Genomic DNA, 20,795 nt, shown 5'->3' with positions numbered 1-20,795 from the left:
TCAAGAGTTTAGATTTCTTTGAATTTGGCAAGTAAACTAGGATTTTTGAGATAAATTGAGTAATCATCAACAACATTTGAAGGACTAGATCTTGGCCTCTTTGATCTAGACATGATTCAAGTATGAATTTCAAATAAAAATCAAGTGAAGAAGAACTTACCCAACTGTTGAAAAACCCTAGAAATAGTCGGCTAATATTGCTTGTAGTTGACTATAAGAACTGACAAACTACAGAAAACAAAGAGAACTTGAGGAAATTTTTGAAAAAATGAAAAGAAAGAGGATGCCTTAATCTGGAATCGGATGATCTGAGGAAGGAGAATGGTCAGTCGGTTTTTGGGAGAGCGAGAGTGGGTAGTTTTGAGGAGTTAGGGTAGTTTTCTTATGTGAATAATCAATGGTCAAGATTAGATCTAAAATACAAATGTAAGGTTGAGATTTGATCTAAATAAAAGTTGATTTAGGGCTAGGATTGATCAGGTAAGAAATGAGTGGTTGTGATCTATTTAACTTAAGTTTAACGGATATTGGGTTTTGGGTTTGGTAAAAAATAGGATCCTATAAGATATATGAGATACTACCAGTCTTAGTAGTCGACTATAATTATTTGTAGTCGACTACACTATAATCGACAGAAAGCAGATAATCGATTTGAACTTTTAGTAGTCGACTACTCAATCTATTAGTCGATTACAAATAAAACAACAAAATGATATATATGCAATGCTTGTGCACGTAGTCGGCTACTAATATAAATAGTTGACTACAAAAAGTGTATATGCATATGTATTGATCTTAAAACTTTAATTTAAATCTTCAATTGAACATATACCTAAATCCATTCTTAATTTAACATAAATTTCTTCTTTTAATGGTTTTGTTAATATATCTGCTATTTGTTTATCAGTAGATGTAAATTCTAATGAAATATCACCTTTAAGCACATGATCACGTAAGAAATGATGTCTAATGTCAATATGTTTTGTACGTAAATGTTGAATAGGATTTTTAGATAAATTAATTGTACTAGAATTGTCACACATTTTGGATGATGTGGGACAAACTATGCCATAATCAGATAATGTTTGTTTCATCCATAGTACTTGAGCACATGCTAAACTTGCAGTAATATATTCTGCTTCAGTCGTTGATAATGATACCAAATTTTGTTTTTTACTAAACCAAGATACAAGTGAATGTCCTCAGAAATGACACGTACCACTTGTACTTTTTCTATCGGATTTGCATCCGGAAAAATCAGCATCACTATATGATAATAAATCAAATGTGCTATTATTTGGATAAAATAAACCATAATTTGTAGTATCTTTGAGATATCTAAAAATTCTTTTTACTGCTTTAAGGTATGATTCTTTAGGATTAGATTGAAATCTAGCATATAAACAAACACTAAACATAATATCGGCTGTACTAGCAGTAATGTAAAGAAGTGATCCAATCATACCTCGATAGAGCTTTTGATCAACATTCTTACCCAATCATACCTCGATAGAGCTTTTGATCAACATTCTTACCATTTTCATCTTTGTCAAGTGATGTAGTAGTACTCATTGTTGATCAACATTCTTACCATTTTCATCTTTGTCAAGTGATGTAGTAGTACTCATTGGTGTTGGTTTGCTTCTTGTATTTTTCATTCCAAAGCGTTTGAGTAAATCTTTAGCATACTTGCTTTGATTGATGAATATTCCTTCCTTTAATTGTTTGATTTGAAGTCTAAGGAAGAAGTTGAGTTCACCCATGTGACTCATTTCAAATTCATCCTGCATAGTCCTAGCAAACTCTTGACAAAGATCATTGTTAGTAGAACCAAATATAATATCATCTACATATATTTGAATTAATAATATATCTTTATTTATTTTAAAAAAAATAGTGTAGAGTCAACCTTTCCAATTTCAAATCCAGAGGTTAAAAGAAAGTTCTTTAATCTATCATACCAAGCACGGGGTGCTTGTTTAAGACCATATAAAGCCTTTTTAAGTTTAAAACCATGGTTTGGAAAACTTTCATGCACAAATCTGGGAGGTTGTTCTACAACAGCTTCTTCTTTTATAAAATCATTTAAAAATGCACTTTTAACATCCATTTGAAATAGATTAAAATTTATAAAACATGCAAATGCAAGTAAAATTCTAATTGATTCTAAACGAGAAACCGGTGCATAGGTTTCATCATAATCAATACCATTTTCTTGATTATAACCTTGTGCAACTAATCTGGCTTTATTTCTAATAACTTGTCCAGATTCATCCAATTTATTTTGAAATACCCATTTGGTTCCAATAATGGATTTATCTTGAGGTCTAGGTACAAGATCCCAAACGTTATTTCTTGTAAATTGATTTAGTTCATCTTGCATAGCTTCTATCCAAGAATTATCAAGTAATGCTTCTTTTACATTTTTAGGTTCAATAGTAGAAATAAAAGCTGCATGAGCAATCAAATTATAATGAGATCTAGTGGTGACTCTATTAGAAATATTACCAATAATCAAATCATGTGGATGATTTCTAACTTCTACAAAATCCTTTGGTAAATTATTTTGTAAATTATCATCTTTTGAAATATCTAGCATTGGAGTATCATGAATAGAATCAACTAAATCATCATCATTATTTAAAATATTATGTGTTTTTGTAAAAATCTCATCAAAAGAAACATGCATAGATTCTTCAATAACTAATGTTCTTTTGTTATATACTCTATAAGCTTTGCTATGATTAGAGTATCCAACAAAGATTCCTTCGTCAGATTTAGAATCAAATTCGTCCATGTTATCTTTTGTATTTAAAATAAAGAATTTACAACCAAAAACTTTAAAATAATAAATTTTAGGAATTTTATCATAAAATAATTCAAAAGATGTTTTTTTTTAAAATAGGTCTTAATAAAACTATGTTTAGAACATAACATGCTATAGAGACAGCTTCCGCCCAAAAGTACTTTGGTAGGTTACTATCACACAACATGGTTCTAGCATATTTTTGTAGAGTTCTATTCTTCCTTTCTACAACTCTATTTTGTGGAGCCGCTCGAGGGAAAGAAAAAGTATGAGAAATACCATTTTTATCACAAAATTTTGCAAAGAGTTTATTATCAAATTCTCCTCCATGATCACTACGTATAGTAATAATAGAAAGAGACTTTTGATTTTGAATTCTTTTGCAAAAGATAGAAAACTCATTAAAAGCATTATTTTTATGTTTAAGAAATTTTACCCATGTAAATCTAGAAAAATCATCAACAAGTACAAATACATATCTACTTTCATTTAAAGATGCTACTCTAAAAGGACCAAAAAGATCAATATGAATCAATTCTAGTGGTTTACTTGTAGAGATTACATCTTTAGATTTGAAAGAAGATATATACATTTTTCCTTGTTGACATGCATCACAAAAATTATCTTTATAAGAAAGCTTAGATAAACCATTACAAGAATTATTCTTAGAAATCTTAGAAATATGTTTAAAGTTAACATGACCAAAACATTTATGCCATAAAATAGAATGACTAGAAGATGTAAAAAAGACAATGTTCATTAGAAACATTCTTCATAGATAAAACATATATATTATTTTTTCTATGGCCTTTAAATAAAATAGTAATCAAATCAATATCATAAATTAAGCAAGATTCTTTTTCAAAAACAATTTAAAAACCTTTATCACAAAGTTGACTTATACTAAGCAAATTATGTTTAAGACCATTAACTAATATAATAAAACATTATCGATAATAGGTTTATTTGGATTACCGACGGTTCCTATACTAATGACCTTTCCTTTGTTGTTATCCCCAAAAGTGACAGTACCACCATCCTTGTTTTGAAAAGACGACAATAATTGTATGTTTTCGGTCATATGTTTTGAGCAACCACTATCCAAAATCCATCTATCTTTCTTAGGTACCTGAAATAATAAACATTTTCAACTTTGGTACCCAGGCTATGTTGGGTCCATAAAAATTAGTCTTTAGGAAATCAAACCCATGAAGAGTTTGATTTGCCTAAATAGTTAGTTGATAAACAAACATCTTTAATAAAGGCAGAAATATAAGACTTTTTCTTAAATGAAGTTAATTCTTTAGGCACCCAAATAGATAAGTATTTTGATTTCTTTTCACATAAAACATCATTTTTCAAATAAGCATGCGAAGAGATAACATTATGTTCATGCAATTTAGAAGATGATTTTACAAAAGTGGTTTTCTTAGAAATATCTTTGTTAACATGAAAACCCAAACCTTTTGCCTTTTGAGATTCTTTTTGATATGAAAGTAAATTGTTAATATTTTCTTTACCTTTATTGAATTTACTAACATTCAAACACATATCATCATATTTTGATTTAATAGAATAAATATCTTTATCTAAAACATTAATGCGAATCTTTAAATCATTGCATTCTGATTTTAGATAAATATTCTTATTAGTCAAAACATGATTTTCTTTAAGCAAAAATTCATTTTCCTCTTTCAATTCAATTACTTGAGAATTAGAAAAAGTTGAAGAATTAAAATCAGAAATTTCGTCAAGTAATCTTTTATTTTCACCTTTAAGAAAATTGTGTGAAGCCTTTAATCTCAAAAAAGTTTCATATAATTCATTGAAGGCATCTAAAAGCTCTTCATTGTTATTTACCTCATCTTGTGCCATAAAGCACATATGAGCGCTTTCTTTTTCTTCAATTTCTTCATCCGAAGACGAATCATCATTATCATCCCATGTAGCTGCCAAAGCCTTCCTTTTCTCGTTGCTTTGAATATTGTTGAAGTTGTTGAAATAATTCGTTTTTTGCTTATTCTTCAACAATGGATAGTCTTTCTTCACATGTCCTGGTTTGTTATACTTGAAACAAACAAGTAAGTTATTTGAATTTGAATTTTTGGATTTGAACTTACTTTGTTTTATGAACTTTTGAAACTTGTGTGCAAACATGCTCATTTCTTCTTCATCATCCGAATCTTCTTTATCGGAAGTAGTATTGAATGCAAGCACTTTCTTGTTTCATCCTCACTTTTTCTATCTTCAAGTTGAACTTCATAAGTCATGAGGTTGCCAATAAGGTTTTCCACCGTAAGAGTTGATAAGTCATTTGCTTCCTCTATTGTTGTAACCTTCTTTTCCCATTGTGGAGTAAGTGAACAGAGTATCTTTCGCACCATCTCCACTTGAGTGTATACTTTTCTAAGATCGATGAGAGAATTTGTGTCTCGATGAATCTTGTAAATATCTCTCTAATGGTTTCATTTTCCTTCATTCTAAACAATTCGAACATGTGTACAATAAAAAAAATTTAGATTTTTTAACCTTACTTGTGCCTTCATGAGTTACCTCGAGCATGTGCCAAATATATATTGTATGCAAATGTGGCCGTTGACACCCTGTTGAACTCATTTTTGTCAAGTGCATAGACAAGGCGTTCATTGGTTTAGAATCCAAATTTGCGCTATTCCTTTGAGATGTAGTCCATTCTTTGAAAGGAGTAGTTGGCTTCTTGTATTTTGTTTTCACAACGTTCCAAAGACCGTGGCCAATTGATTGGAGGTAGATTTTCATCCGACACTTTCAATAGTTGTAATTAAGCCATCAAACATTGGTGGACGATTGGTAGAATGTCCTTCCTTGAATTGTGAAGTCGAGTCGGAAGTTGACGCCATTTCTTCAACCTTGCTCTGATACCAAATATAGGATCTGATCCAATGCACACTTAAACACTAGAAGGGGGGGGGGGGGGGAGGGGGGGTGAATAGTGTTCTTTTAAAATTTATGCAAAGTAGATTATAAATGGCAATAAAGATAATAACAATCATAGAAATTTACAAATACAAACACAAGTTTTTATACTGGTTCCACCTCCCCGGTGTATATCCAGTCCCCAAGAAAATCCCGCTTGAGATTTCCACTATGATTTTGAAACCTTACAAAATCAAAAAACAAACCTGACCAATTTGTAAGACCATGCAAATTGTAAACAATCTCTTCACCAAGAGATCAACACCTCTCACACCCGAGAGAAAACTTTTCTTGAATCAACAACTCAATTCCTATAAGCCTTAAAAGTATAGTGATTTATAACAATGGCTTAGGAATGTTTTTAATCTCTGTAAGTTGCCTAAATAAGTTGTATATTGGATAAAGATCAAAGGAAAACTCAAAGAACACTTGTTTCAACACTTAGACACAAATCTGAATATTTTTGCTCTTGAAAATGCACAAAAAATAAAAGCTTATGGATAGGAATTCGTGTGTGCAAAATCTGAACTTGTAACCTATATATATCCCTTGAAAAGACAAATTTTTAAACTAAAGAAACAGATATAAACGGATACAAACAGTCATAAATTCAAAATCTAAAAAGTTAAAAAACTGTCTCTGTAGTTGACTACAATATTTAGTAATCGACTACACTAAGTCAAAATAGACTCTGTGAAGTCAGATTATTTTATATAGTCGACTATACTGTAATGTAGTCGACAATAATATAGTTTGATAGAAACTTGACAGAAACTTGAAAAATTGATTTTGGCTTTTGTAGTTGACTATAATATGTAGTAGTCGACTACACTGACAAATGACAGAAACTGATATTTCGATCAAAGGCTTGAGTAGTCGACTACTATTCTAATTAGTCGACTACTAAGGGTTGAAAAATGATATGAATGAAATATTTGAGTCTCATTAATTAACTAAAAACTCTAATGGTTAACAATAGGGGATTTCTATTGTTAACCAACACACTAAGCATGTGTTAGTGTGTTCTAATCTCTATGTGTGTGTATGTGTGAGTGATCAAGTCTTGTACAAAATTTCTAAGTAAAGAAAATATAAAATTTACATTGATGTATAAGCTCTTCATCTTCTTTACTTCACGATGCCTTGAACTCATCTTGCACTTGTTCATATTTGATGTTGAAAGATGCATTGATATGTTAGTGCACAATAATACACATAGTGATACACATATGAATAAATTGTTATCATCAAAATTATATCTTGGAGACATGATATCCAACATTATCCACAAACACGGCGTCCGAAGCCTATAAATATCCATAGCACCCATATGCACGGGCAATGGGGAGATCTGAATTCTTGGGCGAAGTGCTGACGGTTTGAGAGCAGAGAGCCACGAATTTTAGAGAGAGAGAGGAGAGATCTTGGCGAACTTCTGAGCATAAAGAGAGAATTTCGAGAGATCTAGAAGCCTTCACCCATTTCCTTGAGTTCAAACTTCATTTTGATCTCGAGAAGAGTATTTATCTCACATCGCTGAGATATTTACTTCTGTTCTAGTTTCCTCGTTGAAATAAGAACACCGAGCCTTCTTCACGATCAATCCGGATCTGTGAATCGGTAGTCCACGGGCTAACGTATTTTCGGCACAGACAAAGATCCCACGCAAGCAGCGACCGATAAACGATTTCTGCGTGTGTTTCTAGGAGATTATCTATTTGTTTCTTGTGTAGCGAGAAATCTTATAAAAAGGCTCACTCCTTTCGAATCTATTGTAATCGATAAATAGTGTAAATGGATTCCTCAATGAAACTGATTTCTGACGCAAATAGGTGTAATTCCTTAACCAAGTCACATCAACTATATGATTCGAAGATCATTAACGGCGTCGTTACCCCTCCGACGTACATTGACATATTATTCATTCCATAATTAATTTTCTCACCATAAGAGCAAGTAATAAAAATCATATTGTTCAACCTATGCAAAAGAAGATTATATCATTTAAATATAAAAAATTTAAAAAAATATTATCAGGGCATCTAATACGAGAGGAAAACCCAAGATGCAAATAATCTCATATAATTTTGACCAAAAACCCTAAACCCCAAAATAATAATCCTAAATCCTAGAATTGAGAATTCTATGCCCTAGAAGTTTAATTTCGATTACAACAATCAACCCACAAAGTATTCGAACCACCACAAATAGAGTGGTTGGTAATAAATTTCAAACCATAGAAATTCATTTTTGAGAGAAAAACCCTAGATTTTTACATGTTAAAAGAGGAGAGAAGGACGAGAAATTACCCTAGAGATCTTAAGCAAACTTTCACGATGAATTTCGGTCGCAAAATAGGGTTGGGAGAGATGGGTTGGCGGCTAAACGAGAGAGAGACCGAAGTTGGAGAAGAGAGAATTCAGGGTTTTGGGGAAGAAGGGTTTTGATCAGTATTTATAGGGGGGCGGGACCCAAAACAAGTAGTTGAGGTTGACAACCCCGACTATTCCGTCATTTAACCATTTAGCCACTTCCCCAACTTCAGGTTGGGGTAGTCTCTGCTAAATGGTTGGGGTTGGGAACGCCAACCTTTTCAAATTAGGGGTTTCGAAATGGTCGGTGTTTCCAACCCTCACCATTTTGTGCACTGCTAAATTAGTCGGGGTTTGGGACCCCAACTAATTTAGCTGTCAAATCACGACAGTGTTGTGGGTGAGGTCCTAATTAGTCGGGATTGGCAACCCCGACTAATTAGGATTACAAATTTTTTTTTAAATCGACCCATTTTCTGGCCATGAAGCTGACGTGGCGAGAAAGTGGGTCGATTTTGATAAAAAAACTTTAAAGTGAGTTGATTTTGGTGATTAAAATTAGGAATGGATTTATTTTTTTTTTTTTTGAGAAAAAGGATGGACTACCATAAAGATAATCCAGCCAGCTAAATTAATCAAAAGTGGTTGTTACATAAAAAATACACCCCCAACCAAGAGTGAGTATTATAGTCCATATCAGTAGCTATAGAGCATGAAAAACAACACCCCTCTGTACATAACCATGGATCTCCAACAAGTGGAAGATCAAAATAAGATCTAACAAAAACCAAAAGTAAAGCAGTTCACAAGGGAACAAAGTTCTAAAGGATAACAAACAGAAAACATCACTACTGAACCATTTGTAACTCGTTCTAGCTGAATCACCATACTCTCCACACCTTTGTCCTCTCTTCTAACCGCTCCAGCAGCTTGAAATCTATTAGCATTCCTCTTTCTCCTCCTTTCCTGTAATCTGGCAGCTCGAGCAGAAGTCTTTTCAGAACCTAGCCAAAATGTTGCGAATGTCATAATTTTGTTCAAAAGCTCAAGGGACTTCTTCCTTTTATTAGAAAAGATTCTATCATTGCGTTCCTGCCATATACACCAAACTAAAGAACAGATGAGCACATCCCTTTTCAAATTACAGTTCTCAGCATCACCAGTATTCCAAATAAGCCAAACTTCTTTCAAAGAATCAAAACTAAAATTTTCCTCAATCTCCAATTTGAATTGAATTGATCTCCATACTGAGTAAACAAACTCACATTTGACGAAAAGATGTGTGTGATTCTCCTCCAATTTAGAACATAAACTGCAAGTTTTATCTAAAAGAACTCCTTTCTTTTCTAGAACATCTTTTGTATTCAAACTTTGTCTTAGAGCCAACCAGACTAGGAATTTCACTTTTAAAGGAATAGGAAGCTGCCATAAATTTGCACAATCATATCTTACATCCCCATCAATTAAAAATTGATAGAAAGATTTCACTGTGAAACTCCCTCTTGTCTCCCACAACCATTTTCTTTTATCCTCCCTTTGCTCTAAACAGATGGAATTTATTAAACTCATCATAGAACAGTATTGGGAAACAAGAACCCCAACTAACTGTTTCTTAAACTGAAAATTCCATCTCCACATATTATTCTCTTTCTTTCTCATGCTATTAACGGTAGCAAAAGGATACAATGTTATAGCAAATAAGGATGGAAATAAAGAAGCAAGAGTAAATGAGGAATGGATTTATTTTGAAAATTTCTTCAAAAAAAACTTGACTTTTTTTTCCTGCTCAGCGGTATGACTAATGTAACTTGCTTATAGAAATGAGTTACCAATAAAATGCCACGTCGGCAACAGTCGCTAAGCTCAACTGCTCCCTTTGAAAAAAAAAAAAGTTCTCTCTATAAATACCCGCAAACCCCTTCCCACAAAATTAAACCCGAATTCAATCTTCATCCTCTTTGGGCCTACTGTTGAATTGGTTTTTTTGGGTAAGGTTCTGATTCCTTTCATATTGATCAGGTTGCAGGAAATTTCATATGGGTTTTTATTGATCGACCCATCATAATTTGATTCTGGTGTAATATAGTACGTATATAAATAAGATCAATAATGATCCGTGCTGGTGATTTGCTTGATTAAATGCGCATGCTGATTGTTTTGGTTGTCAATTTTCGACCTTTAGTCTCTTAATTGGACGGACATTTTCAGAGCTCAGTGATTTTTTTGTGATTAATTGTGCTGCGCCAGTTCAAAAGAGGTTTTTTTTTAAACCCCAAAAATATGGTTTCCATTTTTGGGTAGAATCCCAAGAAAGAAAACGAAGAGAGGGGATGCAAATGAACTGATGGTGATTCTATGGATTTTGGATCCAGAGAGAAGTTTTTATTATCAAACAAAGAGTCCACAAGGAGAGGGAAGATGATAAATTTAGTATAGGGAGTTGCATTCAACTTTATATGGTTATAAACAAACCAAAGGGCCTAATGGATAGATCAATGTTGCATTGCAAAAGCTCTTTCATGAGTATGTACTCACTTTTATGAGAGAAAAAAAGTACATAATGTCCTGTGTAGTTTATTGCGCTGTGACGTTGAATTTATACGCGAATGTTTTATTGTACTTTCTTACACCTTCTGATGCTTATTGTCGGTATTACTCTTTTCGGTGGTTAAATAGTGTACAAGGAGATGATGATCGGCCTTCAGAGGACAACTTCTGGTGTCTTGTTTTGTGCTCTGTTCTTGATATCAGCTTCTTGTCAGAGCTTTGCCTATGATTTGGAAGTAAATCAGACAGCATTCCTCAAGATAGATGCATCACCACAATCAGGGCGGAAGATTCCTGACCATCTATTTGGTATCTTTTTTGAGGTGAATTTCTTTATTTCTTATGCTTGTGGAGATGTGTTCTAAAATAGTTTATAATTGGCCATGAACACCGCAGAAAGCCTACTAAATGAATTTAAGCATCTTTGGGACATTGATGTTTGTGACACCTAATATCTTCAATTATATTGACGGAAACGAAAACACTACGCTCTCGTTAAGTTATTTCCTCATTTCATTAACTTATCGTTCTGTGGAAGGAGGAAATGAATATGCTTTGAAGAATTAAGCCTGAGAGGACTTTTTGCATTACCCAGAGGTGTTTGATCTTATGAGGAACAGTGTTATGATTTATGCAGTGAAAGATTTCTGTAACGCAGGCTATTTACTATTTTCTTTTCAGAACTTTTATTGGTTGAAATAGAGAAACAGCATATTAATTGCGAAGTGGTAGTTCATTGATCATTCATTTGATTCTGACCTCAGTCTGCATATAAATGAGCTTTTGATGTTGTCCATTTTACACTAGATCGTCAAACATAGCATCTGAAGTGTATCACATGTATCTTTTAAGTTCATCGTTTATAGACGTGTTAGCTCTACCAATATTTATAAGGAAATGGATTTTCTGTGTCATTGTGTTCTCGAAGGAACAAGTTAAAAATGCCACATTAGGACTTCTATACTTGAAATCCCTTGCATGGTTTGGTTGCACTAAAAATTTAGTAACTATAAATTCCTCAATGACTGTTTGTTTTCTTTATTCCGACGTCTTCCATGTAGGAGATCAACCATGCAGGAGCTGGTGGGATATGGGCAGAACTTGTCAGCAACAGAGGTAATAATCAAAATGGAATCACACAATGACAACAGAAAAGAAAACTAGGAGTTCCATAGTCACTATTATAAATGTTTTAGGTGTCACAGAAAATATTAACATTCAGATAGACATAATATGTCATTTCCAGCCCATGCATGTAATATGAGTCGACTTCATAAGCCCTTCTCTGGTTCACCTATAATGGCATCTTTTCAAGTTTGACGAAAATGGCTTTGCAACAGAGTGCTGCAGGGCTGATCCACAAGTATTACAAAAACATATAGACAAGCTTTTACTGTATAATAGCAACTAGCTGCTATAATGTACTGAGGCAAACCCTCCTAAACGATAACAAGTTCTGTATACAAACTTTGTTGTGTTTACTGTATTCAATAACCTTGAACAGATGATAATTCAAGGTTTTTTTTGTCAAGAACCTTGTCGTACTCAAATTTAGATTGGAGATAAAACATTCAAATTTGTAAATTCAATGATTCATGTTGTCTTAAATATTTTGAAACTAACGAAATTTCAATTTAGGTCTCCATTAGAAAGCTGATACTGCAATTGTAACTCTTGTTTTCTACTGCAAGCAACCTGGAAAATAAACCTATAAGTTTCAGTTTCAGATATTTTCACGTAATTGGCTGGATTAAGAGATTATAGAAGAGATCAAGGAGTTAGGATTATAGTTCTTGGTGGAAAGGAACTAACATTTAAACTAACAAAGGAATTAGAAATATTGTACCATACATCAGTTTGTTACGCCCAATTTCATATTTAGTGTTTAAGATATCAAATGGTTGGATTCATTTAAATTTGAATATTACTGACCAAAGCAATGAATGATTTGCCAGTGATTCGTGTTGTTTTCTTGTGATGAATTTTCTCTCTCTGTTTGAACTCCTCACAACTTGTATTTTCAGGATTTGAAGCTGGAGGGCCAAACACTCCTTCAAACATTGATCCATGGGGCATCATTGGGAATGAAACTTTCATTAATGTGTTAACTGATCGGTCATCTTGTTTCAACCGTAACAAAGTTGCCCTTCGTATGGAAGTTCTTTGTGACCCGGTGGGATGCCCAGATAGTGGTGTTGGCGTATATAATCCCGGATATTGGGGCATGGTACTTTGTGACCCGGTGGGATGCCCAGATAGTGGTGTTGGCGTATATAATCCCGGATATTGGGGCATGGTACGTCTCATGCGTGATAAGTAGTTATTCTATAAAAAAAATTCTTTGGAAGGAAATTACATTTCTCTTAGCCCCACCTCCCCCCCTACCCCACCAGGAAAAAAAAGAAAAAAAAAAGAGAAACCCAACCAACAAACCAAACAAACAAACAAAAGAAAAAAAAAAGAAAAGGAAAAAAATCCACCTATAAAAAAATTAAAAATTAACAAAAAGAAAAGGTGAAGGCAGGTAAGGAAAACATAGAAAACATGTACTTATATGCATGAGGAAACATAAGGAAGGAACAACTGACTGTTTGAAAAGCCAAAGTTTATTCTTGACAGTCCTTACATGAAAGGTTGTTTTGCGTTAAATCTGTTTCCTTATTTGATTATAATATTACAGAATATTGAACAAGGGAAGACATATAAAGTTGTTCTTCACGTTATGTCATCTGGCTCATTGAACTTATCAGTTTCTCTTACGAGTTCAGATGGAATGCAGACCCTGGCTTCTAATAATATAATGTGAGATCTCATTCATGATTAACTGTTTAATATTCAAGTTTAATTTTTTATATATATTTTTTATTTTATGCATAACGTGCTTCTCCTCGCAGAGCTTCAGCTTCACAAGTGTCAAATTGGACAAAAATAGAGTTTCAGTTGGAATCGAAAGGAACAAATAGTAATTCCAGACTTCAGTTAACGACCAATCACGAAGGAGTTATCTGGTTGGATCAAGTATCAGTGATGCCTACAGACACCTATAAGGTAGATAGTATATACTTGATGCAAATAATTAGATTTCTAGTTCCATGCAAACAATTACCCTGTTTTGTTCACGATTTTTTTACTAGTAGGTGATGATTCCTTTTTTTTCCTAGTACTTCTCCTATACACTGAAGAATCCGAGTGCCATTTAAATTTGTATTCAAGATCTCAAAAATTTCGTATAGTTTTTTTTCATATCTATATCAATTTGAAAAGGAGAACAAGGATGTGATCATGGTATTTTGGGATTTGTGTTACCTTCAACCATATCAGAACTGAAATATATCCTACCTTATTGTTAATATTTTTTTGTAGGGGCACGGCTTTCGGAAGGAACTCATTTCAATGATAGAAGGAATACAACCCAGATTTATAAGATTTCCAGGTATGTAGTCTCACTATAAATCATAAAAGTTTCTTATCGGTTTGTCATTATAAATGATAAATGTTTCTAATCATTTGTCCTTCCTACAAGCAAAAATGGACATGAGATCTTCTATTCTATAGTTGTCCAGTACTCTTTTGACATACCTGTTGCAGTTATCTCTATTCAGTAATCAACCCTCAGAAAGTCGGCCAATGACTATATAAAAAGATAATTGCTAAGTTCTATCAGGAATATTTCATGCTTATTACATTGAGAGTATCACCTTCAGCATATTCTAAAAAAGTGGAATTTTTATCTGGAATGACAGTTTACCTTAATGTATACCATGTTGATAGGATCCTGTGCATTAATCATTCCAGACACCCATTCATTTCCTTACACATGCTTTAGTGTTCATACAGGTATTGTTTTATGGTAAAGCTTAATCTTCCTAGAACGATGAATTTCCGGACCTCATAAATTTTGAATATGCCCATAAATACTTGGGATAAAAGAGAGCACCAATATCTAATGCTAGATACTTGATCACTTAATGAACACTTGTTGAATACTTCTTTGATTTATCCTAAACTTGACATAACATCCCGGATGCCCCAAAGGCGTGTAAGAGATGTAACTGAGACATAGAAGTCAACATCTAGTACATGACTGGGTTCAGAATTTGATGTTTAGATACATTTATGTAATTTATCCACTTCACTGGTGGAAGTTATGATTTTTTGGTAACTATTGATATATATTTAGGACCATAGAAATGAATGTTGTATATAGATAAATAATATTAAATCACATGCACATCGATTTATTACTTTTGTAACTATGAATCATGATACACCCCATATCCTAGGTTTCAAGGCCTTTATGTATCTATTACCTGTATTTATACCTGAACGACATAGCTATCTATCTAATATAGATAAATAAGTAAATAAAAAAGAAAGAAAGTAATTTGACAGATTGCATTTATACAATATTTCGATTGATTTATTTTCTGTTTTTTTGTGTGACATAAAGGTACCATAAGCTATAGTTTGTTATCTTCAACAAACATGTGGCTTCATTTCCTTCTCTAATTCTCATGCGCTAGTACATAGCTATACCAAGGTGGTCAGTCAAATATGCAAGTTCATAAAGCTTATTCCCTCCTAATGAGATAAAATCATTTTCTTAAGGAAGTTGTCAAAAATGAATAAATAGTCTGTGAATATATCATATTTCCTTTGTTAATACTAGAGTAGGATTCTGAATACCTTTCTCTGTTTCAGGCGGATGCTTTGTTGAAGGTGAATGGTTAAGAAATGCATTCAGGTGGAGAGAATCAATTGGTCCATGGGAGGAGAGGCCTGGACATTTTGGTGATGTCTGGATGTATTGGACCGATGATGGACTTGGATATTATGAGTTTCTTCAGGTGGGCAATTGACAATCATTAATTTATATTTATCACATATGATGCCTGATTTCTTAGGTATATCTACACGCACATTCAGAAAGCTGTTTAAGTAGCTAAACTTTCTCATTTGTTGCAGCTTGCTGAAGACCTGGGCGCCGCCCCTATTTGGGTCTTCAATAATGGTAAATTTCTTGTATAAATAAAACTATGTACTATGATAATAATCTAGACATTTAATATGGTCCTCCGTTTATTCCAGGAATCAGCCATCAGGATGAAGTTGCTACAAGCAGCATTGCACCTTTTGTGAAGGTATATCTCAACTCATTACTCCCTTTTCTTTCCGAGTTAATGGTGAGTGAATTGCCCCAGTGTTCCAATATTAAGAGTTTAATGAAATAACTCACAAGATTACAAGAAAAGAAAGCCAGGAGCAAAAGAAGCTGAAGCTAAACCGTGGCAAATCAAAATGAAAACAATTTAATACAATGAACCAAAAAAAAATAACGGAAGAACAATCGGATGGATCTGAAAGGAACTACTCATTAATCTTTGATTTACTGTTTTTATAGTCTGCACCCTTATCGTTGAAATGCTATATCATCTGGTAAAAGTTTCACATTAATCTGTGTTTTCAGACTTGCCTTAAACTATCTAATTTATTTCTGTTAATGATTAGTGGTCCAATACTTTTTCAGAGATTTCCAACTAGAATTTTCATTGGCTGTAAACTTCTGTTAATGATTAGTGGTCCAATACTTTTTCAGAGATTTCCAACTAGAATTTTCATTGGCTGTAAACTCGGAAGTAACTTTGAAAGTAGGACATATCAATACTTCTCTATTATGAAAGTAGAGACATGCTACCTATCATTATGTATTTAAGTTACATGATACATATTGATTGTAATTCTGATATATCATTATGGATACTATCCTGTCAAAAATTTTAATGCCTTTGTTTTCCTGTGGAAATGAGAATAGGTTCGCGGCTTACACCAGTCCTTACTGATTAAATTTTATAATTGCAGGATGTTCTTGATAGCATTGAGTTTGCTAGGGGTAGCACTAATTCAACATGGGGCTCCGTGAGAGCAGCAATGGGACATCCAGAACCTTTTGAGCTGAAATATGTTGCAATTGGAAATGAAGATTGTGGAAAACCCAATTACCGAGGTTTGTTTTCTTCATTGGGCTTATATGGAGTTTCTTATTGGTGGTCAACCAGTGAATCAAAGTGTGCACACATTTCTTCTTTATTCAGCAGTTAAAATTATATGTCTGCAACTATTTTTGTAAACCACTTAAAGCTTTCTATCTGTACACTAAAAACTGATAGAAGTTTAGATGTGCATCAAACTGATGCTTTTGGAAGGCGTCTTAGGCAGAACATGGTGTAGACGTGCATCAAACTGATGCTTTTGGAAGGCATCTTAGGCAGAACATGGCAACTACACTCCTCACACATCTCTCTTGAAGTTCAAAGGAAAAAGGATGATATTCTGGTTATTTAGATATTAAATCTTTGTCAACATTTTCTTCAACGGCATAGTTGAAAAAAAAAATCTTCCTTGACCGAATATTTTGATGAATAATTCCTTGCAAGAAAGGGTACCATTGTTCATGGAATTCTGGTTTTAATGGGTCTGAAATCAAGCCAATTATCATTCTCTCTTCAAAGAGAAAGAGCCAAGAAGAGAAGGAGCTATTTTGATGTGGATCAAAGGAAGAAAGAAAGGATAGATTTAAACTTAATATATCTTATAGTCAAACCTTAGGCCTTTGCTGTATAAAGATTCTCCATTTCAACCTTCCTGACAACTCACCAATTTCGTATCACCAGTTACAGGGAGCTTCAGCTGTCCAGTAGACAAAAGGGTAAAAAAGAAACAAGTTATTCTCACTACAGTTATAAGGAAATCTTTTTATTCTTCCATTGGGACATACTAGTTACCATGTCTAATAGATGATTTCCTAACATGGAGAAGTAGTCATCCTCAAATCTTTTATTCCGAGAGAATGCCATCCTCAAATCTTGTTTTTTCCCAAGAGAATGCCCTCCTCAACTCCTGTCATTGATATTTGTTAATCCTTCTCTACTTTAATTAATTTACTTTGTGTGTAGACTCACAATGGTTCACGTGAATGCTTGGTTTGACAATCTATTCATTCTTGTGAATAATCATGGAATGAATAACTTCTCTCTCCACTGCATTAAGCATTTATGTACATGTATGATCTTTTTGCGTTAGGTAGCAATTTATATTCTTCTACTAAATGTAGCCAGTTTCAGTTAACTGTGAGAATTTCCTTTGATATTTATTTTGGTATAGAACATATCTGGAGTTTTGTTGATTTCATATTGATACGTTGAGTTTTTAGGGTGGTCTGTTTAAATATGCTACCTTGCTGAAAGTATATTTAAAAAAAAAAGAGGACCATCTGACATATTCCTTAACTTGTTTTTTGCTAGGGAATTACCTTAAGTTCTACGATGCAATAAGAAATGCTTATCCAGATATTAAGATGATTTCAAACTGTGATGGCTCCTCTAGCCCATTGGATCATCCAGCTGATCTGTATGATTTTCATGTAAGAATAAACGAAAACTACCACTAGCAAGTTTGGATATGTCAAGTTTCAAGTTTTGAGTAATATGTGATATATATATCCGTTTTCTTTTCTTTACTTTCCTTCTATTCATAACGAATGCGGAGAGGTTTGTGGCAACCGTTACTCGTCAAATTTAGACAGTTTCTTACTGCGTTACTTCTTTGACAGGTTTATAATAATGCTAATACCTTGTTCAACATGGCTAATCAATTTGATAGAACATCACGTACTGGTCCCAAGGTATGATGATCGGAGAGTTTAAGTTATAAAAATCCTTCCACAATTTTTTTTTTATTTCTAAAAAGGTTAATTATACTGTGATATGTTCACAGGCTTTTGTTAGTGAGTATGCGGTTCAAGGAAAAGATGCTGGTACTGGTAGCCTCTTAGCTGCATTAGCTGAAGCTGCATTCCTTATTGGATTGGAAAAGAACAGGTATGTTCATTCATTTGGTTGATAAGCAACTGGATATATCTCTTTTATTATTATTGATTGAGTCCTGACGAGTAAAGAGATGGCTCTTCTCTTGCAGTGATGCTGTTGAGATGGCAAGCTACGCCCCTCTCTTTGTCAATACAAATGATCGCCGGTACGTACCATACTTCAGCTTTTGATCCTTCGTTTTTGTTCAATCCACTGTTCTATTTGTTAGTATTATTTTTGGGTTCTGAGAAGATAGATGATGATGGGGTAAAAAAATCCTGAAAATCATTTTGGGAGGAAGAAGAAAGCTACATGTGTGCCAGTATAAATCTCATAGCCTTTAATTAATAAAGCAGGATGCAACAATGTGTGCCCAAAAAAAAATCTTTGGAAATGAATATTATTGACATAGGACCCTTCCGCTACTCCAAAACTCGACAACTAGGTCATGGTCATGGGTGAGGGTTATAATTTTATATGCTAATGTACCCTTGCAGGTTGAGGACTCTTCTCTTGGGCCAAAACCTAGACTCATGCGGTGATATCATTTTTTTGTTTAAAATCCGCTTTAATCCATGGATAGTGGTATTTGCATATGAGTTGCTCTAAAACCATGTCAAATGACCCTTCCACTACATCAGAACTCCAAACTTTTCCTTTTACAATTCCACCTTTAAAATTCTGTTTCTCATGTAGGATTAACTATTACAAACAGCCTTAACAGTTGTGACACATCTAAATTATGTAGGGCGAATCCTGACGCCATTGTTTTCAATTCCTGGCAACAATATGGAACTCCTAGCTACTGGATGCAACATTTCTTTAAGGAATCAAGTGGAGCAACCCTTCTTTTAGCCACTATTCAAGCTAATTCATCAGTTCCTGTGGTTGCATCGGCAATTATTTGCCAAAGTTCAGAAGATAACAACGAATACTTACAAATAAAGGTAAGTTCTGATTATAATCTCTTTACTTCTTATAGTTGTTTGTGAACGTGGGGGCAATGTGGGGGCCACCATATTCCTGAATCGGAGCACCCACATGAATGTTCCGCTGCCAATCTCATGCGGCCCACCCGAATGTCACTTTGGCTGCTATATATATATATATCTTTGCAGCCTAGGGTTTTGTGAGCAAAGTGGGGGTTCGGTGCAAGGAAGAAAAATTGGTAGGGAGTTTTTGGCTGTGCAAGCAAGGACGTGCAGAGGGGAAAAACGGCGACTAAGTCTGCTGTGTTGAGGAGATTTTGAGCAGTCCTTTGTGCCGATTTTGAGAGGGTTTATGTATCCTTTTGAGAGAGAGATTGTGAGGGATTTGAGAGATTGTTTGACGGTTTAGGTTGTGTGATTGTAAACCCTAGTTGTATTCTCTCCTTCTAATAGTAGATCTCCCCCCTCCTTGCCCCGTGGACGTAGGCAATTTGTCGAACCACGTAAAATTGGTTGTCTCGCTGTTTGTGTGATTTATAATAGCTTATTTAGGTTCCCTCGACAGGTCAGTCCTAGAACTGATGAGAGGAAGAGCTGATATCCCACTTTGTTGAGATATTTTACTTTTGGTTCTTGTTTTCTTTGAGAAACGAGAATTCTTATTGCTACCTAACTCTCTTGTTGTGCTGTCGAAGTGTTGCCGAAATTTCCGCTGCGCGCAACAAGTGGTATCAGAGCCCCAGGTTTCAGATCTAGGGTTTTTGAAATTAGGTGGATGAAGATTCTTGTGTGAAGCTTGGTTCTTGGAGTTCTACGCTTCGGTGGAGATAGCATTAGGAGTTGCCGTTGGAGATTTCGCTTTCCTCGTGTGGACAGGAGATCTATTTGGAATCTGATCTAGGGTTCAGTTGGGTAATTCTTAATTTCTATCAAAGTTTGATTCTTTCTCTACAACTTGGAGTTAGTTTGCAATGGGAGAAGAAGGTGAAAGCAGCAAGTTGATGGCGAGTACAGTTCAAGTTGGTTTTTAGAACACCAAAATTAGTGTGATGAAGTATGACGGTAAAATCAACTTTGGTTTGTGGATGAGCGACATACAGGATACGCTTAATGCTCAGAACTTGGAGGAGACCATCATGGTCCACGAAAGACCATCAAAATATGAAGAGGCGATATGAGAAAAGATGAATATGAACGCTTGTGGGATGATCAGGTCCTATTTGGGCCAGGAGTTGAAGTATGATGTGATTGGGGTGACGTCTGCAATAAAGATGTGGGAAATTCTCAACAACAAGTATCTTACGAAGAGTGTTGAGAACCGTTTGCATTTGCTGCAGAGATTATTCAGATTTCAGATGTCCAGAGGCACCTCGCTAGCGGC

At 34.2% G+C, this 20,795-nt stretch overlaps 1 protein-coding gene across 3 annotated transcripts in view; it reads left to right on the top strand.

Annotated features, from left to right (window-relative positions):
* LOC109831117 (alpha-L-arabinofuranosidase 1-like) overlaps nt 9,966-20,795 on the top strand; it is a 50,971-nt gene continuing 40,141 nt past the window's right edge. For all 3 annotated transcript variants that reach the window (XM_020398458.1, XM_020398459.1, XM_020398457.1), the window contains exons 1-16: nt 9,966-10,061; nt 10,750-10,943; nt 11,682-11,736; nt 12,645-12,847; nt 13,301-13,422; nt 13,515-13,668; nt 13,984-14,053; nt 15,322-15,467; nt 15,586-15,631; nt 15,709-15,761; nt 16,480-16,624; nt 17,922-18,040; nt 18,230-18,301; nt 18,394-18,497; nt 18,595-18,651; nt 19,234-19,432. In XM_020398458.1, the coding sequence (XP_020254047.1) occupies nt 10,761-10,943; nt 11,682-11,736; nt 12,645-12,847; nt 13,301-13,422; nt 13,515-13,668; nt 13,984-14,053; nt 15,322-15,467; nt 15,586-15,631; nt 15,709-15,761; nt 16,480-16,624; nt 17,922-18,040; nt 18,230-18,301; nt 18,394-18,497; nt 18,595-18,651; nt 19,234-19,432 (1,728 nt within the window). In that variant the 5' untranslated portion in view covers nt 9,966-10,061; nt 10,750-10,760. The remainder of the gene's footprint in view (nt 10,062-10,749; nt 10,944-11,681; nt 11,737-12,644; nt 12,848-13,300; nt 13,423-13,514; nt 13,669-13,983; nt 14,054-15,321; nt 15,468-15,585; nt 15,632-15,708; nt 15,762-16,479; nt 16,625-17,921; nt 18,041-18,229; nt 18,302-18,393; nt 18,498-18,594; nt 18,652-19,233; nt 19,433-20,795) is intronic.

Source organism: Asparagus officinalis, chromosome 2 (genome assembly GCF_001876935.1).
Source record: "Asparagus officinalis chromosome 2, Aspof.V1, whole genome shotgun sequence".
Taxonomy (NCBI): domain Eukaryota; kingdom Viridiplantae; phylum Streptophyta; class Magnoliopsida; order Asparagales; family Asparagaceae; genus Asparagus; species Asparagus officinalis.
The sequence above is the reverse complement of the archived record's forward strand: the minus strand, read 5'-3'. Positions and strand labels throughout refer to the sequence as shown.